We start from the raw sequence: 23,026 nt of genomic DNA on the forward strand, positions 1-23,026 counted from the left end.
CAAAGCATAAACGCTAAGTCCTTAAAGCTGAATAGGAACCCCCCACTTTTTCCAAATTGTTTTATGGCACTTTCCATAAATCTCCTTTGTATTCTAACTAGAGATGCATTGGTATATTTCTCCCTTACTGCATTGTTAAACGCGGCCTTCTGGAGCAGGGAGATAGTTTTCTCTTGGTTACTACGCCCCACCGCCCCGCTTCAATGCAGCCTAACCCAGTGCCTTGCACAAAGACACTTCGAGAGATCGGCTGAAAATAGATGGGAACACTTTTTCCCAAATGATGTGCCTGAAGACACCGAGTGTTCTAGTCTCAATTGCCACAAACCTAAACTCTCCACTTAAATAACCTTCCTGTCTTATCTGCAGCACTAATCTCTCAAAGCAGGGGCAAATGTTTGCCCCAAATGGCAAACGTTCCTCTTCAGACAAAAGACTTCCAATTTCCGCTGCTCCTGTACAGGGTTTCCAACGTTCAGAAAAACGGCGAGGTGAACCCAGGCCCTCAATTATGAAGTTAGCTCTTTTCCGCAAATATCACCATTACAGGCGCCCTTTTCACATCTTTTTGCGGCGGAACGTTTCTTCAGTGGGCTGGTTTGTTCTCTTAAGAGTAACCAACCCCCGTTTCACTTTCCAGGCCATTCCGATTCTGTGAGCCCTCCACCTCGGCTTTCCTGCCGCTGTCAACACAGCCGTCTCCCGGGGAGATCGCTCAAGGCGCGTGGCCAGGCGGTTAGGCGCCAACGGTTTTCTAACGCGAGGGGGAGCGCGGGAGGAGTGGCGGGAACAAGTAGGGCCTGCAGGGAGCCAGCGAAGGGCGGGGCCAGCGCCAGGAAGGATCGCGAAGGAGCTGGGAGGCCCCGCCCTTTCCGTAGATATCTCTAGAAAGCCGCGCAGGAGCCCGAAAACAAAGAGTGCGCAGGCGCGACGGCAGGGCCCGGGCATTTTGCTGCGTCACCAGCCGCCGCCCGGCCTCACCAGCCCTCGCTCGCACGCACGCACGTTCATCCTCCGTCCTCGCGCCCCTTTTCCTACACTTTCCTCTTCTCTTCGACCAGAGGAGCCGCTCTCTCCGCGCGGTGCATTCTGGGGACCGAGCTCAATCCCGCCGCCGTCGCCTGAGAAGCGAGAAGAGGCCGCACCGGGGAGAAAACGCCGGAGTCGCCGCCGGAGAGGAGTCGATTGCCCAGCAGCTGCCGCCGGAGAGGCCCTCCCACTCGTTCACCCGTCCCCCTGCCCCGTTCACGATGTGAGTGCGACACGCCGCCGAGAGAAGGTCGCCCCGCAAGGAGGCCGAGGCTGCGCTGGGGTCGGCCTTTCCCCTCCCCCGCTTTCGGCCCCTCGGCTTTCTCCCCTCAGTGGTGGCAATCGTTCTTGCCTGGGGGTGGGAGGTTCAGTATCCTCCATTCGGTTACCGTTGGCGGGCGGAGGACATTTTTCCTCTAGATGTCCACTTCCCCCACCTCTAAACCGTCCTTCAGCTTCCCGGTCCCGGAAATCCCACTTTTCCCCCTTTGGCAGACTGGGTTAGTCCTAACTCTCCGGAACTTAGCCTGGGGCTTTAATCTCCTGTGAGCTCTTTGCCTTGCGGCGCTCTGGAGGCGTGGACCCTCTTGGATCGCGACTTCGTTTCTTGGACAGTCTGGTTCTGCCGCTCTGCGATGCCGGCTTTAGGCCCTGGGCCAAGTGCACCTGTAGTGGGTGCTACCAGAGGCTCGTGGTGGCTCCTTGTAGAGCACCACGCGGCCCTCGGCCGAGAGCGACAGGAACTGCTAGGCAACAACTGGAGGGAGGCCGAAACATCACCACCACCACTTTCGAGTGTCGTGATTTCTGTAGTGCGGGTCTTTCCAGGCCTCCTCCTAACTTAGGTCTCTCGAAGGGTATGAAGGTGGCCGGATCTCTCAGCCATGTCCCTGGCAGCTAAGAGTTAGTTACCATTGACCAGGTAGTTCTGCACGTGTGTTAGACGGAAGATACTTGTGGACATTTTCTGTCTTAAGTATTAAACTTGAGGCGAGGTTTCATTATCCTATTTTAATTTAAAGATGAAATAGGTATATAATTGCCTTCTTGTTGTCTTAAAGAGCTAAGTTTGTTTACGTGGAGGTAACTATAGGTTCTTTAGCAATCTTAGTTCTATGATAAAGAAAAACTTTAGTGATTTTAACCGAATAAGAATTCTTGGCACTGCCATTTCCAGGCCTTACAGTCTTCTCAGGAAAACCTTTACTTTTTCAAATGTGAGAAATGTCAGTTTTATAGTTTTTTTGGTATCAGCTGTTCGCTGAAAGTTACGTACGGAGAGCATTTGAAGGGGAACAATTTTTATTCCTATAAGAAGTAATGCACTTTCAAGGGCTTACTTAACAAAATAATAACATTGACGATGAGTATATTAGGCTAGAATTCTAAATGAAAAGGATTCCAGTTGTTGGAGAACAAGCCTCGGAGCGAACGCGTGTATTTACAGTAAAAGGGCTGTATTAGAATTTTAGGATTTTTCGCCCCTCAAAAGTGGTGTCTAGTAAAGGTTTTAATGTATGTAAAATAGCTTTTGTTTTTCCCTTTGAAATGTCTATTCTAAATAATGTAGGATTGTCAATTTTAAAATATCTATGAGTACAAAATGAGTTCTCAGAGCATTACCAACTTTTAATAGACTAATGTAGCCAAACAAAATGTCTTTTCACGAAGAAATACCATGTCAGTATGTTTTGAAATAAACACTTTCAAGAAGTCACATAAAATAGTTAAAATAGATAAGAAACGTTATGTAGATAGATTAAAAACTCAAATGAAAAATACTCCAAAAAGCCATCCATCCGTAATTACAAGAATGCTCCTTTTAAAATGAGTAAAGAGAATGAGATAAATCTCATTCTCTTTAAAATATTCAGTATATGCCACCTTGTAAATTCTTTACAGGATCTTAATGGACTAATGACTTGAATGAATTTACAATATGAATGTTACGAGTAAGTAGTGATTTCCTAGGTAAATTTCTTTTAATTAGGTTTTTAAAAGTTTTTTTTTTTTTTCCTAGTTTACTGAGAGTTGTCAATCTCTCACCTATCTTGGAGAAGGCTGGGATTTTAAGGCCTTCCATTTAAGACCTCTACCAACTCCCGCCCCCCCCCCTCCACCCCCACAGGGTGTCTAGGGAAGACAGTGCTACTTTTTTAAACTAGCTTTTGTAATTGGTTCTGGTTCTAAATTGGACCCAGTAACAATAAATACAGAGTAAAATGCTTTATTAGTTTGGAGCTATTTGAAATTATTGTTTCTGGTGTCTTGTAATTAAATTAATAAACTGTTCAGAAACATACGGTGACTATCTCTTAACATTGGTTAAAATCTTATTTACTTTGCCATCATCCCTCTTTGTCAGATTGAGTCCCCAAAATAAAATTATCAGTCTTTAGTCTCCAAAACAATTTGTAATAGTGAGCATATGGTATATGGTTAATTTTTGTAAGTTAAGGAAGAGTAACTGATGTTGGCCTTTGTTAAATGTTGATTTTCCTAACCACTGTAACTTGGCAACTGGGTTTTCTTTTTTTCTGTGCTTAGTTAGACTTTAACTAGAAGGCAGTAGAAACTGGAATTGAGAAATCACTTGAGTGCAGACCAGTATGTACTGCATTGTTAATTAAGATTCTTCTGTTTGATTTTATTTTTTCAGTTTTAAAACCTAGAAGCTATATAATTTTAGGATCTTGGTTAGGGAGTTGTCAGTTTTCAGGAAAATATACATTTGTAGTATCAGCTGTTTTAAATCAGCCTAGCTCTTAAATGCTTTTTAAATCTGATTTTATATTTTATGTGAGTTCTTAAATTGAGAGTTGTTGGATCTAGTGTAAATTTTTACAGAAATAGGAAGGTTGTCATAAACTTTTTATTTGCTTTGTAGATTGGCAGCGATAGATTTTAAATTGAGGCTGACTTCTGTACTTCCCCAGGACATCTTTGAACTTTTGGTTTTCCAGGAAAATGCCAATTAACCTTGAGCAATATTTTCTCCCCCGTGTTATATTCGAAAGGCAAATAAAATTTGCTGTTACGGATTTTCTGTACAATAGTTTTTCATACGTAGCCATATTTATTGCTAAAAAGTGTTTATGTCAGGGCCCTTTTCAACTCAGTATGTTTAATTTGTGTATTGAAAGCATCTAAGTCATAAAGATGTTTAACAATTTTTAATATTAAATTTCAGTATCTAGTTCTTCAAATATTCATGGAGTGCTAATTAGTACAAGGGGCTCTCCCAAATAGGATTGGAAATCAGCATTTGATAGGCTTATTTTTCCACTTAAAAGAATTATTTTTCAGGTAGTCTTTTTATTTTCAAATAAAAAACCATGTCTCTCTAGTTCAATCTTATTATCTAAACTACTGCTTCTGTTAGCCTGTACTACTTCTTGACATATGGTAGTGAAGCTCTGACTGAAATTTGTAATGGAAGCAATAAGAGATCTTATTTGAGTTTTAATTTGAAGAAAAAATTATCTGCTTTGGGAATGTTAAAAGGATATATGCACAAAAATGGGAATGTGGGAAGGTCATAGAGTAGCTTGGAAGAAAGTCATTAAGTTTGAGGGGGGTAACTTTAAGAACAGCTTTCACCTTATATTTTAGAGTAGGAATTATCAAATAAAGGAACTAGTACAGAGCTTCACTACCACTCTTTGTTCACACCTTGATGTCTTCGTAGTTTTTTTGTTTGTTTGTTTTTAAATGGGGCTGCTAGGCCAAAAGGAGTAACCTAGCAGTTCTGCTTATTAGATAGTTAGGTCCACAGAACTTAGGTAGTTTGTTTTAACAGCTTAGTAACTCCTTGAAAAATGAATACACATAAATTGAAAGAAAAATGTAGTTTCTTATATAACCATGGTTACTAATGGAATGTGTAAAGAAAAATGTAGTTTCTTATATAACCATGGTTACCGATGGAATGTGTGTGCCTTTTGGGCACTATATAACTTTTTATACCTTGAAATCAGACTGGCTCCTTATATCTATTCTCCACTGATTTTTTTTAAATCATAGCAGCCACCAAAAATCCAGCTTTGCAAAGATGCAACCTAATGTAGTGCATGCATTCTACTGTTAACTGAACCACTTGATAACTTTGCTTGAAGTTGAGTATCACTGAATTCCTCTCAAATTTAAAATATTCTGTGGCCACCCTGTAAGTTTCTCCATAGTGCCCCAGTGCACCTTTCCGCATAATTTAGAAACCACAGGGGCTAGCATGTGTATTTAGGTTACCTTTACAGAAAGTTTTACATAGTAGTACAACTGACATACAGAAGATCTGAAAATAAGAGGCAAAGAATGTGTGTATGAGAGAATTTGGTGTGAGACATTTATAGGCAGGGTTTTTGATAATATTTAAGGAAAAACAGCCTGGCCTATGAACCTGGAACTACTTTTTCCTTTTCTGTAACAGAATTTTCATGTTTCCATATCATTCCTCACTTAGTACAAACTGAAATGCATTTACTAGTTTCCTAATTCTCTTTTGTAAAGGAAAAAAATTATCTACTTTGGAGATGTGATACATTTAGTTAAAAAATCAGTGATTTTGAACTTAACATTTTTTTTACTACTGACTTTATTTTCTTGGTTTTAATGAGTTTTATTTTTCTATAACCTTTGATATTTAAAGATACTTTGGAATGTGTAAAATATTAGAGAATCCTGTCTTTAAGAAGCTTTTCACTTACTAGAAGTATTGTTAGCTTATTTCTAAACCTAGAAGATAGTTACTCCATTATTAAGCTATAGTAAAAAGTTAGTCTTCTGATTCCTATTTTATTTTAGAATTCAAAGTAATCTTTAGACAAGTATGCTCCATTAAGAATGAACTCATAAGGGGACTATCATTAATTACTTCTGAATAAAGTATGTGATGTTGTGTACTATTAAAGACTATCTTAATGTTCTCCAGTATCTTACAAATTTAAAAATATCTGGTACTTTTCAAAGTACTAAGCCAAAGAGTGTTATCTTACGATGTCTCACCTGTTTATACATTAAGAAAGAAATCATAGCTAATAATGGACCTGATCTCATTACCCTTATATTTCTTAGATGATTTTTGGACTAAATTTCATCTAACTTGAATATAAGCTTAAGGGTAGGGATTGTCTATTTTGTTGATCGCTGTATCTCCAGAACAATTCCTGGCAAAACATTCAAACTCAGTGTATTTTAGTGGATGTGGTTCTATAGTGTAGTGGTTAGCACGTCTACTTTACACGCAGAAGGTCCTGGGTTCGCACCCACCCCAGTGGAGCCACAGTCCATGGTCACGGCCAGGCCACCTTAAACAAGCCCAGTGTCTGATCTCAGAAGCTAAGCAGGGTCGGGCCTGGTTAGTACTTGGATGGGAGACCACCTAGGAAGACCAGGTGCTGTAGGCTTAAATAATAACAATAAAAAGAATTTAAAAAAAATAAATGTATTTTAGCTATAAATCTTGGCTGCATCAGGTGCTTGACCATGGTGAGGGGGTAAGGACTAACTGGGGTCTTCTACTATTGGTCCTGTGTTCTGCTAGATGATATATTCAGTCACATTTAGGTATATTTCGTATAGCTTGCTGGGCAGTAGTTGAAAGATAAAAGTTGGTGAGCTCCACCTACAAGTTAGATCTCTGATTTTATATCTATTAATTGAGGCTTTCCATATTTTGAGAAATCTGGAGAAGTACCCTATCAGAATATACCCTCAAAGTACATTTGACTTGTTTGTGAGCCCTTTTTTTGAGAATGTTTTTTTTTGTGTGTGGGAATATTTAGTTTATTCGTTATGTTTTGGTCAGACTGATGTTTCTCTTACCTGTGGATGATTACCGTTGGTTCCCCTTTAACTAATTCTGCCTTTCTTCGCCTCTCGCCAATTTTTTTTAAAATCTAAAGAAGTTGGCTTTTCGGTCAAAATTAATTCTTTTTCCTCACTTTTTTATGTTTGATTAATTTCTGTATGAGGCCATTAATTGAAGATAAAACTTATCTTTAAAATATTTGCCTGTTTCATCATAAAGAATGTTAATTAGCACATCCTCGTATCACATTTTGCAGTCCTTTAAATACTTTTACAAAAGTAGAGCGTTTTTATTGAACGGTCATGATTGCTGTTTTCTCCAGTACGTTTGTCTATGTGTTGAGGAACCTAATATTTTGTGACCAAATAATGGTATCCTATTTTTTCCAATGATTCAGAGCAAGGGTTGAAATATTAACAATTGTTAATAAACCAATCTGATTGAAATCACAACAGATTAAAGATTTCTGGGGGGAAATATGCTAAAATAATATGGAATTTGGTGAAATGAGTACATAATATATAGATCCCCTGAGGTTGATCTAAATCATGTATTTCAGGGAGCCAAATTTGAATTATGGTATTAACTAAGATTTGTAGACCTCTCACTTGAATACTAATAATTTTTAATTCGCTAAATTCTCATGTATGGACCAAGATTTTTCATATTTTCTGTGTGATGGTCCAGAATACCTGCTTATAAAAACTTTTGAACTTTGGAATTTCTGAGAGAAAAAAAGGATTTGGAGTTTTGAGCATAGTGATGTTTATAGAGAGAGACTAATCATATGCTGTAGAATTCTATTGTGTATAGAATGTTCTCTTTTTGAGATTTCCAGAGTTCTAGAGGGATGGTAGCTGCAGCTTTTTTTAACTACCCGGTTACAGAATAAAGTAATTTTTTCATTGTCTCCAGGGACAACCATGACCTAGCCCTAATGTGGTTTTTCAACCTTAAGCTTTATGAACTAAACCCAAATTAAGTATAAACATGCCTGTTCATAAAAGGCTTGAGATGTTTTGTCTTTTACAACTCAGTGTGCCTTGCACATAGTAAACTGTCAAAAGAATTGCAGTAACTGGGAAATTTTCCTTCGCAGGTTTTTTTCCATTTAGCTTTGCCGGTTTAGTTTTTTGAGGCTCCTGTAACAAACTACCACAGACTGGGAAGTTTATAAACAGCAGAAATAATATTGCTCACAGTTCTGGAGGCTGGAGGTCTAAGATCTAGGCACCAGCATGGTCATCTTCTGGTGAAGGGGCCCTCTTTTTGATTCATAGCTCCTTGTGATGTTTTCACGGCTGTGAATAGGAGCTAGGGATCTCTTCTGGAGTCTCTTATAAGGCACTAATCCCATTCATAAGAGCTCTACTCTCATAACCTAAGCATCTCCCAAAGTCCTCACCTTCTAATACTGTAACACACTGAGCATTATGATTTCAACGTATGAATTTTGGGGCAGTGCACTCAGACCATTGCACTGGTGCATCCATTTTTTAGTGAGGAATGCTTGTAATTGTCTACAAGCTAAAGCCCACCAGATTCTAGAATATTAAAAATGGTATTTGGGAACCATAATATGGTTTCTACTCTATAGTTTTAAAATAAACGAAGAAATTTTAGTCAAAACTATAGAGGAAATTTTAGTTTATGCAAAATTTAATTGCTTGAATTAATACAGTCCTAATGTGGAACTTTAAAGTTCTTGGCAGAAGAGCTTGGAATGTCCCACTGGGGGTTTTGGGCGGGGGAATATTGTTTTAAGTTGTGTATTATTTACCTAATGTATGCTGAAGTAGAAAGTTTTTGCATCTATAGGCATGTTATTTTTAAAATGAATTAACAGACTTGCACAGTAGTTACGAATTTTGCCAGTGTTAGTCTAAAGCTAGAGGTAAATCCAACATAATTAGTTTAGGAGTTAAATCAGTCCTTTGAGTTAATTGGAGAAAAAGAATTGTAGTAATCCTCGTTGAAGATGAAAAACGAATTCATAAATATTTGATTTCCCTTTCAAATGAGTGAATATATGTTTATTACTGGTTTAGGTTGTATAGGGTGTCTCCCCTTATATTTTTGATGGTTTGGATTAAGGTCACTTAGAGATATTAGGCTTTGCTGGGCACAAATATGTACGTCACATTCTTGTTTTTACTCTTTAAAAATGTGAAAACCATTTTTGGCTTCCAGGTTTAGATCATTTAATTTGTTTTTATTATCCGCAATGATTATTAGTTTGCTAAAGCTGCCGTAACAAAGTACCAGAGACTGGGCGAGGTTAACTTAAATGGAAGTTTATTTCTTCACAATTCTCGAGGGTGTTAGTCCAGGATCGAGGGTGTCAGCAGGATTGGTGTCTTCTGAGGCCTTAGCTTTCCTTAGATTGCAGATGGCTGCCTTCTCCTGTGCCTTCATAGGGTCTTCTCTCTGTATTTGTGCCCTGATCTCTTACAAGGACACCAGTCATATTGGATTATGGCCCATCCTGACACCTCACTTTATCTTAATTACCTTTTTAAAGGCAGTCTCTCCAAATACAGTCACATTCTGAGGTGCTGTGGGTTTAGGACTTAAACATATGAATTTGGCAGGGAGACACAACTCAGCCCATGATAATGATTTAACTATGGATTACTTACTGTGAATTTTAAGAAAAAAGATTCTCTTCTGGTTCCAAAGTCCTTACTATGAACAGAAACTGAAGAGCTTATATACTCGTTTTTTTTATATAGTCATTGTAATAACCAGGTCACCATTAGTGTGCTCTTTCTTCATTACCATAAGCTCTTTATATGCATCTTGACATTTACAAAGTAGACAGTACTGTTAAATATCTTCAGATTATGTTAAATGTGGCTACAAAAGCATTTACCAGAATTTATCGAAATAGCCATTTGTAAAACAGATTGGGAGAAGAATCTAATTAATCAGGTTAATTATTTTTAGCTCGTTATGTATTTTTTTCAAACACAAAAAGTAGAATGCTAAAATCCTCATGCACCCATTATTCAGCTTCAGCCATTATCGTCACAGGGTCTTTCTTGATTTTTATCTACTCCCTCCCCATTGTCCAATGGATTTTATTTTGAAGTAAATCCCAGACCTAGTGCTTTAAAATAAGGACCATCTAAAATCTGGATACCTGTGGCAACAAGTAAGTGCTATTGACCAACAGTTTTTGAAATTGTAGATTAATGGTGATTAGACAGTTATAGCCAGATTTTGTGAGCTGTGATTGTCGCAGTCTTTGTTTTCTTTTGTGTCTTAATTGAATGGAAAATTTGATTTTCTTGCTTTTTAAATTTTTAAATAATACAATGTCACAGACTGAGTTGCTCCAAAGGAAGAAAGCATTTCATGCCAAAATCATTTAATATCATTTTTTAAAAAGTATTATGAATATAATCTCTCCATCGACCTATCTTCCAGATTCAACCCTTAGCAGACCTTTGCCACATTGCTTTATAGCCCTTTTTCCTTTCTGAAGTATTTTAAAGCAAACCCCCATATACTTTAGTTTTCATCTCAAACAGACATTTTTTTGTAAAAACAATGCCTTTCACGGCTAACAACCAACAGTAATTTCCATAACACCTAATACCCTGTTCATAGCCAGATCTCCACAATTTCAGTAATCTTTTTTATGTTTAGTTTAAATCGAGATGCAGACCAGATTCACAGATTTCACTTGTTTGATAACTCCTAGGTTTCTTAATCTAGATCAGTTCCCCCCTACTCCTCTATACCATTGATCTAAGAAACAGTATTCTGGATTTGTTGTTTCCTTGTGCCACTTGTTCCTTTTACTCATATTTCCTGTAGACTGGAATTAAGTCTACTGTGGAATGTATCATGTTGCATCAGATTAGGAGGTATATGTTTGGTTGTCCCACTTTTAGTGATGCTAAGATCGTAAATTCTTTATCGGCTGTTCATCTAGTCATTGTTGATAGTTTCATCCATTGATGATCACTGCCAAATCAGTTTAAGGGCTGCAAAATAGTAACTTTCCCCCCTCATGTTTTAACTGTACACTAAAGCTGGAATTCTGTACTGAAGTTTCCTTGATGAACTGATCCTGTTCAGTTATCATGAATAAAGGTTCATAAAGAGAAAAAAGGGAAAATGCCTAATTCTTTCTCTTTAAATGCCAATTTGTAAAGGAGTGGAGCTATAGCATTTTCTGGTGATCTCTAAAATTATAGGTAGTTCTTCTTATATATTTTTTTAACCCGTATAAACTCAGTTTTAATATTCATTGTATTTGAATCAATTTGCAGTCATTCTGATGCTCAAAATCCTATTGGCCTAGATGAGAGACCCTAATTGTTGCCTCCCGTTTTGGCTGATCTCATTGTCCTTATAAGCCTCATTTGTACAAGAAATCCCAAGGTCATCTATATTTCCCACCTCAGGCTGAGGTCAGCTATTTCTCTGTAGAAATCCTGGTTTCTTTTAGTCGGAAATAGTATTTTGGCACTGGTGTGTTTATTGCCTCCAGATTGTTATTGTTAGTGCTTTTTAAGACTAGACTATCTGGTCGCTTCAGTTTGAAAGTCATTTAAAATTTTAATTATTAAGTTAGATGTTTTCTGTTAAAGATAGAATATGTTACCACATATTGAGAATATTGTTTGGGCAAGAAAATGAGTAGAAATGTGTGGCGTATTGTGTGACCTATTCATAAAACTCCTAAAATTGTTTGTTAACTATATTAACAAACTAACATTAGAAGTTGTGATTCCTTAGTCCACAGAAGTTTGGTTAAACATTTTTTTCAGAGTCATTTAAAAATCCCTTGTTTTTTTTGTTTGTTTTAAATTTGCCAGTAGGCGCCTAAAGAAAATAGCTTTATTTACCCTTGCTGATTTGCTGATATTTAGACTTTGGAAACTTTTAACCTATTTATTAATCTATTAAACTTTTGGAAATTTTTAACCTATTTCAGATATGACATCAGTGTTCCAGAGTAGTGACTGGTAAAGTTTAACAATTGTAAAAATGTTGATGAACAGCTGGTCGCAACTTTTATTTGCTGCTACTCCTTAGGGTTGGGAACATGAGAGCTTGGAAACAACAATTCCTATCAGTTGAGTTGATTTATGAAGTATTTGAACATACAATTACTAATATTTTAAAACTTTATTGAAATAATCTTAGATTTACAGAAAAGTTAACAAAAATACAAAGAATTCCTATATAGCCAATAACTAATTTTAAGATTATCAAAACATCACGTCCTTATTTTTTCTAAAATTGAAACAATTGAGAATGATGTGATTCTCCTTCCTTTCCTCATTGTCTTTCTGGCTCATTCTTTAGAGGCAAACGTAGTTCATTTATATGCGTGTGAATTCCTCTAGGAATTATGCATATGCAAATATTTAACTTATCTAAAGATTACAAAGAAAAATTTTAAAGTATTTACTACATATAGTTTTTGTCTACTGTTAATCAACTATATTTTGCAGTATTTGCTTCTAGCCATTTTTTAGTCATATTTTAATGGATGAGTAAGAGATCTCTAGGCAGCTGACATTATGAAGAGAGGTAATACTGTATTGCAAGGGACAGCAGCAGATGAATAATAAGGAAAAGGCAAATACTCCAGGTTGCTTCTAGTGTAGCATGTATTTGATACGTGTATAGATGAATGGTGAGGCTGTAAAGAAGTTTAGTTTTTAATCTGACATCATTATTTAGAATCATAAAAGTTTGTTAGATTTGTCTGCCCAGAAAAAAAAAGCAAGTTTGCTTTATATAGTCAGAAATAAGTTGTAGGTGAGAATTATTTTGAGAACAAATACTGTTATTTATCATACTTTTAAATTCCCCCCAAAGTTCCTAGCATTGTAAGTAAAAATGTTGAATACTATATTTCACTTGACGGTGGATTAGCTCTGTCTCATTTTTTAATTCTGTGAAGTTGAGTTTTAGGAGCAGACCCCGAAATGTGTGGCACATAAATTTTGACAGGGCAACCTAAATCGTTAACCCTACTGAGCGATGTTTGTTTTATTTTTAAATCCTTTTTATTACAAAGTAAGTATCATTGTGTTTTAACCTGCAATGTAGCTGTTAGAGTAAATATGTAGTTTCTATTAGAAATTGTAATTAACTGACTCAAAATAATGCTCTAATGGAATAGAGAAATATGTTGTTTGTATGCTAAACATTGGAGGTTATGTAAGTGTTCAGTTAATGGATTCTAGCTTAACTTTGTCTAATTTTATCTATTTGTAGGCAGCCTGCTTCTGCAAAGTGGTACGATCGAAGGGACTATGTCTTCATTGAATTTTGTGTTGAGGACAGTAAAGATGTTAATGTAAATTTTGAAAAATCCAAACTTACTTTCAGGTAAATTAACATTTTATATCATTGCATAAAAAAGCTTATTCCAGATAACAATAACTTTGGCTTACTTGTTTTGTGTTTTCACTGAAATTACTATACTAATCTTTATCTCTTTGAAGAGCCTCATTTTTAATTTTTTTTTTTTACACAGCTGTCTTGGAGGAAGTGATAATTTTAAACATTTAAATGAAATTGATCTTTTTCACTGTATTGATCCAAATGTAAGTAGTTGTGATGCTTTAATCCTGCTTTAAATCATGAGGAAATGGACATACTTCAAGTACTTTCTTTTTTTAGCAGTAAGACTAATTCTATTTTTCTTAATAGTTTGCAGAGCTAACTAGGGACATTTATGTTTTGTAGTATGTTCCCCCTTCTAACTACTTATACACATTTCATCATCACTGTTTGGACTCAATAATCTGGAGGCTTGTCTTATCTAAGCATAACTATTCTTTAAACTATTCTGTGATTATACCATTTAGTTAATTTTTAAAAGGTTTATTTTATTCACTTCGTGGTAGGTAGAAAAAATGGTCTTTTGCAATTGGATAGCTTAGGAAATTTTTAGTAGGGGATGTTTCTTTCAAAGTTTAGGGAAAGATTAGACAGGAGCGGTGAGGAATGACAAGCTACTTTCTATCTTATAGTGATAGTGGAGAGATAAATGGTGTGATAGCGCTTTTTAAATTTTTTTTTAGGATTCCAAGCATAAAAGAACAGACAGATCAATTTTATGTTGTTTACGAAAAGGAGAATCTGGCCAGTCATGGCCAAGGTTAACAAAAGAAAGGGCAAAGGTAGGTTTCTTTTTCTTTTTTTGAAAGTTTAATAATTTTATTTTAAGTACTAAAAATACATTGGTATCAGGAACATAGTATTTTTGTTTCATAGCTAAGTACGGTTACAGCTTTTTGTTCTATATGTTTTTTTCTACTTAAGGATTTATTAGTTTTAACTTAAAGCCAGGTGTGGTCAGAACAAGATCAATCACTAGTTGATGCAGAATCTTTTGCATTTAAAAGGTAGACTTTGCTTATAAGCTTTTAGAAATTACTCACATATCGCACAAGAGCTGAGCATATTTTGGTGCCACTAAACAAATTAAGTTAATCAGGTATCAGCATAGTTCCTAATAAATTTTTATTTTAAAAAGTGGGTTTGTTTAACAACTGAAAGAAGCTTCATGAAACTGTATTTACTATTACTGCATATGATTTCACTGTGATTTTTCTAGTCTACATTTTTGTGTGTGTGCTGATGCCATGGCTCACTAGTGGGTATGAACCCACAGGTCAAAAAAATGTAGTCTTAAGGTACATGCCAATGAGTGCAAAGTTAACCTAATCATAAGATTATGTTTGTATTGGTCTATAGCTTAATTGGCTTAGTGTGGACTTCAATAATTGGAAAGACTGGGAAGATGATTCAGATGAAGACATGTCTAATTTTGATCGTTTCTCTGAGGTAAGTTCTTTTAAATGCATTCTTCTCCCTCCCTCCCAATACATTTCTATGTAGTCAATTTAATTTGGTTTTAAAGAAACTACTGGTATTTAAGACCTAAATTACTTTGAAGGCCAGTATGCAGTTAAACCAAATACCATCTTAACAATGGTCATTTAATCCTGAAGTTTAACATTCTTTTATAATTTTTAAAAAATTAATGTTAAGTTCTAAAGTTGACGTATAAAGACAAAAATAAACCATACAGTCGATCTTGTAACACAGCTAGTTTTTATTCTAGCACTGCAACAGATTTTTTAGGAGCATGAATATAGTAATTGGCTTGCATTTTGGAGCCATGTAATGTGAACATAAACCTTTAAATAAAAGAGTCGTGGTGAGATGTGCACGATGAGTGGTGTGTAGGGATATTTTAGTTTGCCAAATCAAGGAGTGGGTTTAAGCCTATACCAAGATGGCACCCAAAAATACATTGCCATGACCAAAGAAAAGAAATCATTGATTTCCTTTTAAGTAGAATAGATTTTTCAAATGTACTGCAGTATAGCTAATTTGAAAAGAGAACATTGGGTTATAAGTTGAAGATATGCCCATGAAATCCATTTCTTATTGCAATTTGAAAATTTACTTGATTATATTTTTGAAAATGAGTTAAAAGAACTATGTTTCCAGCTTCATGTATACAACTGCTTATTTAATATCTCACATGGTTCTGGCACCTTTAATTTTGAAAGCACGAAGGGAGGATATGGTGGTATTCATGTGATTCTCAACTGTACTATTTCTTAACTGTAGTAATTGTTGCCACCATTTACCCAGTTGTACAAATTACACCTTTTTAATACTGCCTTTTTCTATCCAATATAATATTAATTACTTTGTTGTTCATTTTACCTCCTAAATAGCTCTTGAATGTGTTCAGTTCAATTTTTGTTGCCATTGTAACCTCAGCACTTAGATTGTGCATGGCACATTTTGAGCATTTTTCCTCCTCAAAGAAACTTATGGTTTTCAACATGGCCTTCAGATGTAGGGAAACTTTACTCTAGGTACTCATATTATTCAAGATTAGATAACAGTTTTTATACTGAGGGATTTAACTAGGTGTCTGACTCTATAAAGTCCAGGTAAGCCTACTTACTTTTTTTTTTTTTAATGCCTACAACACCTGGTATTCCTAGGTGGTCTCCTATCCAAGTACTAATGGCCCAACCCTACTTAGCTTCCGAGATCAAACGAAATCGGGCATGTTCAGAGTGTCTTGGCCGTAGACAGCATATATTTTTGAAGTTTTTGATTTTTGTTTACAAAGTTATATATGGTTCTGTAAATATTTCAATGCTTAAAAATTTAAATGTTACAGAAAAGTTGTAACTTGGAGAGATCCAAGTCTTTCCCCATCTGATAATTGTTGCATCTTTGGCTGTTTGTACCTCTAAATAATACTTGCTTTATGATCAGAAACAACTAAAGATGGAAATTTAGTACTTCATGTAAGTATATTCTGTTGTTAGTCTGAATTTATTGTAAATATGCAAGGGTAATTACATATACAAGGTTTTTCCCCACAGTGTGTACTTTTTCTTTCAAGAATTATGTTTATTTTCTGTTCTTAACTTAGTTATCTGCTGCTTAGTCTTTGATACAATGTTCAGGACTTTTATACAAACTAATCATCCCGAGAGATGATTATTTTAAATTGTTTATTGGTTCTTGACAATATTTAAAACTATGATGATGATATCATTCACATGTCAGTTAGCTTAGGATATAAAACTTTACATCTACGAGTGAATTCTAGTCTTTTCTTTAGCTATCAGAGTTAACCGCTATGCAGGATTTAGGTATTTAATGTCTACATCATACATAGATACCTTGCTGGGTGAATTTTAATAACTTCACTTTTCTTTGATAAGAACTTAGTTTTAACTTTTGCATAAGTTTTCTCAATTTTATGTAATTACATATAGTCTACCTTTTCTAGAAAGGAAAGTACTTAATGTTTATTTTGCTTTTTTTTTATTGGTGGAAATCTATGGCAGACTTAAGGTTTATTCTGGAGCGTGCAACCTAATAATCAGGGCTTGTTTTAACATTTTTTAAACTAATTTTTACACTTCAAATAGATGATGAACAACATGGGTGGTGATGAGGATGTAGATTTACCAGAAGTAGATGGAGCAGATGATGTAAGTCTATTAAATTATTTTCTCTGTTTACTTAAATAGTAAGAAACAATGTATTTACAGGTTGTTTGATATAGATTCAAGATTGCTTTTTTTTTTTTTTTTTTGGCCACTTCTAGATGTTTTTCCCCCCCCTAAAAAATATGGAGAAAAGCAGTTTTTTAAATGTGCCCTTTTTTGAGGCTTGCATACCTACTAGGAAACTGGTGTCTCATGGACCATTCTTAAAGAGACCAGAGTTCAAAAGAATCATTGCATAGAGACATCATATGCCTTACTCAATTAAGAGTGAGTTTAGGGTTATTTTGGCAAAGAAAGTTAAACAGGTTTTACAACAGGAATGGTCAGGGATTATAGTATACAGATGGATGTTGTGAATCTAAAAGGATACATTGGACCACTCTTAGCACTCTCCTACCCCACCCCCACCTGCTACCCCCTGCCCACATCCCCTTAACATCTTTCAGAAAGTTGTTCAGTATAGTTTGGAAAATATTTAGACAATTCAGCAGCTATGATTAGAATTCATTGTCTTCTATCAGTCTAGTAGTCTTCATATTGAACCATTTTCTTTCACTGAATGTCAAGAGAAAAGAGAAACCATTTTATACCAAGATTCGGGCTAGTAGATAGGGATTTAAAAGGTGTATTCAGTTCTTGCCAAAAGGCACACATTTTCCTCAGCTGTACATCTGCTCATCTTAAGTAAATTCATTCTTAATTGATTAAATTCACAAGCTTGCTATAACTACGTATCTTTGCTGCTTTAGTGAAAAGTACCGTGTTTCAACTTTTTAAGGCAAACTTTAGTTAGCAGAGGAATGTTTGATTAGCTTGCTAACTTTTTTTTATTTCCCCTTCTGCAGGATTCACAAGACAGTGATGATGAAAGTAAGTGTGTTTGTAAAAAGTATGTTTTACACAGTGATATTTCAAATCAAAAACCTAACTCAAAATAGAGAAGTTAACTTTACTGTTTTAAGAAGAAAAATGATTATTTCTTAATGGTCTCTAATAAATAGCTAAAGCAGAAATTTGAATGATACGAGATTCAAATTCAAAAAATGACAACCAATTAATTTGCTAGGAAAGTATTTAACTCTGTTGCTGGCTGTTTTTCCTCTAAGACTTTGAAGTTGGTAGATCATTTCCTTGTACTTCATACTAATCTTTTAAAAATCTTCGCAGAAATGCCAGATCTGGAGTAAGGAATGTTGTCGTCACCGGATTTTGAGAGAGAAAAATAACTTCTGCAAGATTTCAGAATTGAGAGAATTCCTGAGTTGATAGCTCTAAAGGCAGTTGCTGTATTTGCCTCCTTTAACCCATTTTTCAACCTGTTTGTTTTCTTAAAGGCTTCACTAAGGGTTGATATATACCATTGTATGGGGCAGTTTTAAGTCAGCTAAGGCAGTAACCTTATGCATGAACATTTCCCAGACTTTCACGACACTGTTGTTAAGGTCCTAGGCGATTGATACAACAGTTGTGATAAATAAAAAACATTTCATCTAAGTCTCCTGTACTTTATAACATAGATACTGACACAATAGGAAGCTTTTGGCTTACAGAAAGATAACTGAGTTTTAGATTTTAGAACATGGACTCAAACTGGCCGAAACAAATTGGTTGTACTGTAAACTGATAACCTGTTATTCCTCTGGTATATTCTTCAGGATTGTTCCACTAAAGTTTTATTTTTCAAAAAAATTGACTTCACATTATTGTACATAAGTGACCACTTGTCAGTGTTCCAGATATATCTTAGCTAAAACTAGTGAATGCCCTAACTTAGATGGTTTTTGAAGCCTGTACATTTGGTATTGTTTGACCCTTAAACTTTTACATCTCTTAGCATGGAGGACGAAGAAAGGCTGTACATTGTTGCTTGAGATTCTGTACATTTAGACCAAATTTGTATTTGCACTGTCAGTATGGCATACGAGTGAAAAAAATGTTAATACACTATTGGATTTTTTTAATTTCTTTTTTTGATTCAGCTTGTACCAGGCTGGAAACCTCAATTTATGTTCATGACAGTGGGGATTTTTTTAATGTCTACATTCTTTCTAATAAACTGTTGGAAGACTTCTTGGCTGTCCTTTTAAGTGTCTGGTTTACTGTAATTTCATGTATTACCATTTACTGGAATGGAGTTATTTTTACTTGAGGAAGAATTGGGACTATTTCTGTTTGAAAAAAGAGGCTTGCTATAATGTCAGAGGAAACCTTTTAAAAGTGGATCTGTAATAGAAAATTGTAGTTGCACTCCACAGGAGTAGTTGGAAAAGAAAAGTGTTGTGATTTGATTGAAATAAAACTAAATGTGTTGTCCTCCTAAATCTTTGAGCTTCTGCATTTTGGCAGTGTTTTATTCCCTCCAGCTTCTGTGTAATTGTCAGAGCATAAAAATGCTTCGGATTTCAGTACTTTGTCAGGCATTAAGGACCTGTGTTACAGGCAGTGTCAGGTGCTGGGGATACAAATTATTAATTTAATCCTTCAGGTAATTGCTGTGCTCAGGGAGCTCACAGGCTAGGCAAGGGAACAAACATTGGACAAAAACTTTGTAGAGTGAAGTGTGGTAATAGATACTGATAGGGTATCATGGAGATTTAGAAAGGAAAAGTACCTTTTATCTTTCTGCTGTTAAGTGTATATGACTGTTCAGAATGATATTCAAAACCATATTATTGAAATGCTACAACCAAAAAATTTTTAACTTTCCAGGGGCCCTAGGCAAAACATTTAATATTCAACTGTTATGTTAGAGTTAACTTAGGTTCTGGACCTATTAAGGGAATGTAATTTCCTTAAAGCCCTAGAGTTTTCCACATTGGGAAGTATGTTTGAACTTCTGTACTTCTAAAAAATTATTTTAAACACGGTTTCCTTTCTTTGGAGCATGCCAAAGGTATGACTGATAAGTAGCATAGTTTTTAGCTTCTGGGGAAATTTAAAAGCTTAAAAACCCTACTGTTTTTTATTTCATTCTCTTGAAAACTTTTTTGGGGGTGCAGGTCAAACCATTTTATTGAGGGGTTTTGGGGGAGGACTGAAGGGCTGGGATAACAATGAGATCAGACATCCTCTGCCAAACTGGGATCTCCCATTTATTTCATAGTCACAGAAAACTGAAAAACTTCTGTCAGTTCTGGAAGTTAGTATCATTAAGAATTTGTTGGCTTACTGCCAGCCATTAGTCTATATAGCATTAAAGAAATACAGCTTGATTTCTGATTCCATCTGTCTTAAGGTTTTTAATTTCAAAAATCTATTTTGTGTCCAGACACTTGAGTGGGATTTTATTAACCCTTTTTTTGTTCAATCAGATATCCAGCCTTGTGCATGGTATCTGATTCCTCTCATTTGAGTGTTTCATGCCAAAATATGAGTTGACAGGTCAAAAACTTTAGGCGAACTTTGTCATTGAATCTCATATCTGAACTGTAATAATTTATTTAAAGAGTTACTAGGGAGAAGATCACTTGGGTAAATTTTTAAGTTTGGGGGATAGCATCTATTCTCATAGTTTGTCCATTTTGATCTGTGGTGATAAAGGCACTATAGTCAACTTCCAAAACTAAGTTATCTCTGAGGAATAGGAAAAGGCAGTTGATTAGTTGCTAGAGTAACATGAAGGTTTTATTTACCAATTTAGTTTTGGGCTAGTTTTAATTTCTGTTTAGCAGGAATTCTGACAAGTGATTATGAACTGAACTTGTATGCTAACATCAAGTTCACACAGCATTGTACCAATGTGTGACAAACTGAATTTTAATTTTTACTAAACTTTCATCTGGCTAGTGATTACCATAGTAGATAGTGCAGATTTAGATTGATTCTGATGCAGGCGGTTCCTGGTGCACACATGGAAAAAAACAGTTCATTAATGACATTCTTTAATAGAGGGAAATCCTTCCAAACATGGTACAAAATCTAGAAACTACAAAGGAAAAGTTAATACATGACAAAAAATACATGGGTAAAAAGATAGCATTAGATTAAAAGATAAGTGACATACTAGAAGAAAATATTTAAAAGCATTTGAAGAGCACTTAATCACTAACAAGCCAATAGGGGGAAAATGGCAAAAGGTAGGGACAGGAATTCACAAGAAATATAAATGACCAATAAAGTATTGTGTCTTAGAAATTAAGGAAATGCAAATTGAATCAGTGAAGTAATTTCATTTAATTTTAGCCACATACTAAAAAGTTTTGGCAAGGATTCTGGAGACCTGGTAAATTAACATGGTTTTAGAAGGCCATTTGGCATAATCTCATTTAAATGAACATGATTTTAAGTGAACGTTTTATTTCAGGAATTTATTTAAAAGAAGTGCTAGATGGTGTATACAGTGGTGTTGTGTACAAAATCTTTTCGTTCAATATTGTGTGTAATAGCCATTTGACAAAATCCAAATGACCATTAATGGAGTAAAGTAAGTTATTGCACATTCTCATGGCATAATGTGTATTCTTGATCAATAAAGTAAATTGCTGACACAGAAAGTTGTCCAAAAGTCAGAGGACACTTATTTTCTATAGTGTACTTCCACTGAGATTTTTTTGAAAATAGGAACGTATATGTGTGTATGGAATGGATAGAAAGTGGGGTATATGAGAAACTTTTTTAATGGTTACTTCCAGGAAGAGTAAGATTTATGGGATAGTGGTGAAGGGACTTACTCTAATCCTTTATACCTAGAATATATTTATTATGTAAAAATTGTGGTCTGATGAGAATATTAGATTTCTGAGGTAGAACTCAGGGTGATAATAGTTGGGAATGACTGGAGACTAGGATACATAAGTAAAATGTGAATGTGAAACTGGAATAGAAGAAATTATCTGAAGCTAGAATATTGAATGGATTTCCATGAAATTTTAAATCACCTAAGATGGTTGTCAAATATGATAGAGACAGAAACATTCTGCCAGTTAACAGTACTGGAAGACTGGCACATGACCACTCTCAGCTGGCAGTAATTAAGGACTTGTAGGAAAATGGCATTTTCACCATAAGATTAATACAGTTTTCAGTCAAATTATGGGGTTATTTGGAATTCAAGTAAGAAACCAGATGAGGTCTATGTGGTTCTTGTCCTGGGTATCTGGGAATCAAACAAAGGACCAAAACCTGTCAGAACTCTTGTTGACAATGATGATGTTTGTTCAGAAAGGCTTAGGTCCTATCTCAACCCAAGTTAGCAAAGTTTATACACTTTTAGACAAAGTTAGGTTATCTGAATTCAGAAGAGGAAGACAGGAGATTGCCGAGGGCAAATATGGACAGCAAAAGTTTTTTAAAAGTTCACAAACGAGCATAATGGAGAATAAAAGCTCTATACATCCACCTCATTAATATTGAAAGCATTTAGCTTTGTAATGTGCTAAACGTCCAAGAAAAATAATGTGATAATCTAAGAATAAAAAACGTGATACATTTCAAAAAGTGATGAGCTTAAGTTATCTGGAAATTTATGTGAAAATCTACTTTGACACCTGGATTGAGTGAAGTGTCAGTTTAAATATTTGATGGTTGATAAATTTTTGGCTAAGATCAAAATTGGTGATACAAAACCGATTAGGAGCTTACCATTAAGTCAGTAATGAAAAAACTAGCTAACAAATACAGTGCAAACTATGTGCCAGGCATTGTTCTAAGTGCTGCTTTTGTATATTAACCTAATTCTCAAAGTAATCCTGTAAGATTGTCCCTATTTTACTTTTTGGATGAGGAAAGTGATGTACAGAGATGTGAAATAACCCAATGACATCTAGCAAGTGGCAAAAATAAGATTTTTGGCTCCAGTGACTATTAAGGAGTGTATCAGCCTAGCTACAAAAAATGTCATTTCAAATAGTTGAGGAAAGCAAGTTAAATACACAGGTCCCCTATTAACTGGGATGCTGCCCGACATAATTGAAAGAGCACAGATAGCAAATAAATGTATATCTGATGTTAACTAATGCAGCCCATTAAAATTACCTTTGCTTCACCATGGAATAAATTCCTAGATGCCAAACTCAATTGGTTCTTTTCAGCCTCTTTATGTTTATGTGATTGATACTATTAACCACTTTAACATTCTTTCCTTGATTCTTAACACCAAGTTCTTCGCTTCTCTTTTTGTTCCTCTGCTGCTTCCTTTGCTTGTTCATTTTTCTCTGCTTGCTCC

The 23,026-nt window shown here is 35.5% G+C and overlaps 1 protein-coding gene across 1 annotated transcript; it reads left to right on the forward strand.

The window, feature by feature from the left end:
- Positions 1-852: 852 nt before the first annotated feature.
- On the forward strand, positions 853-19,184 carry PTGES3 (prostaglandin E synthase 3). The gene is made up of 8 exons (XM_011375641.2): positions 853-1,252; positions 13,079-13,192; positions 13,341-13,410; positions 13,891-13,989; positions 14,567-14,656; positions 16,783-16,845; positions 17,709-17,733; positions 18,031-19,184. Coding segments are annotated over exons 1-8 (483 nt in total). The 5' UTR covers positions 853-1,250; the 3' UTR covers positions 18,051-19,184.
- Positions 19,185-23,026: the final 3,842 nt, after the last annotated feature.

The sequence above is a fragment of the Pteropus vampyrus genome, unplaced genomic scaffold (genome assembly GCF_000151845.1).
Source record: "Pteropus vampyrus isolate Shadow unplaced genomic scaffold, Pvam_2.0 Scaffold276, whole genome shotgun sequence".
Taxonomy (NCBI): Eukaryota; Metazoa; Chordata; class Mammalia; order Chiroptera; family Pteropodidae; genus Pteropus; species Pteropus vampyrus.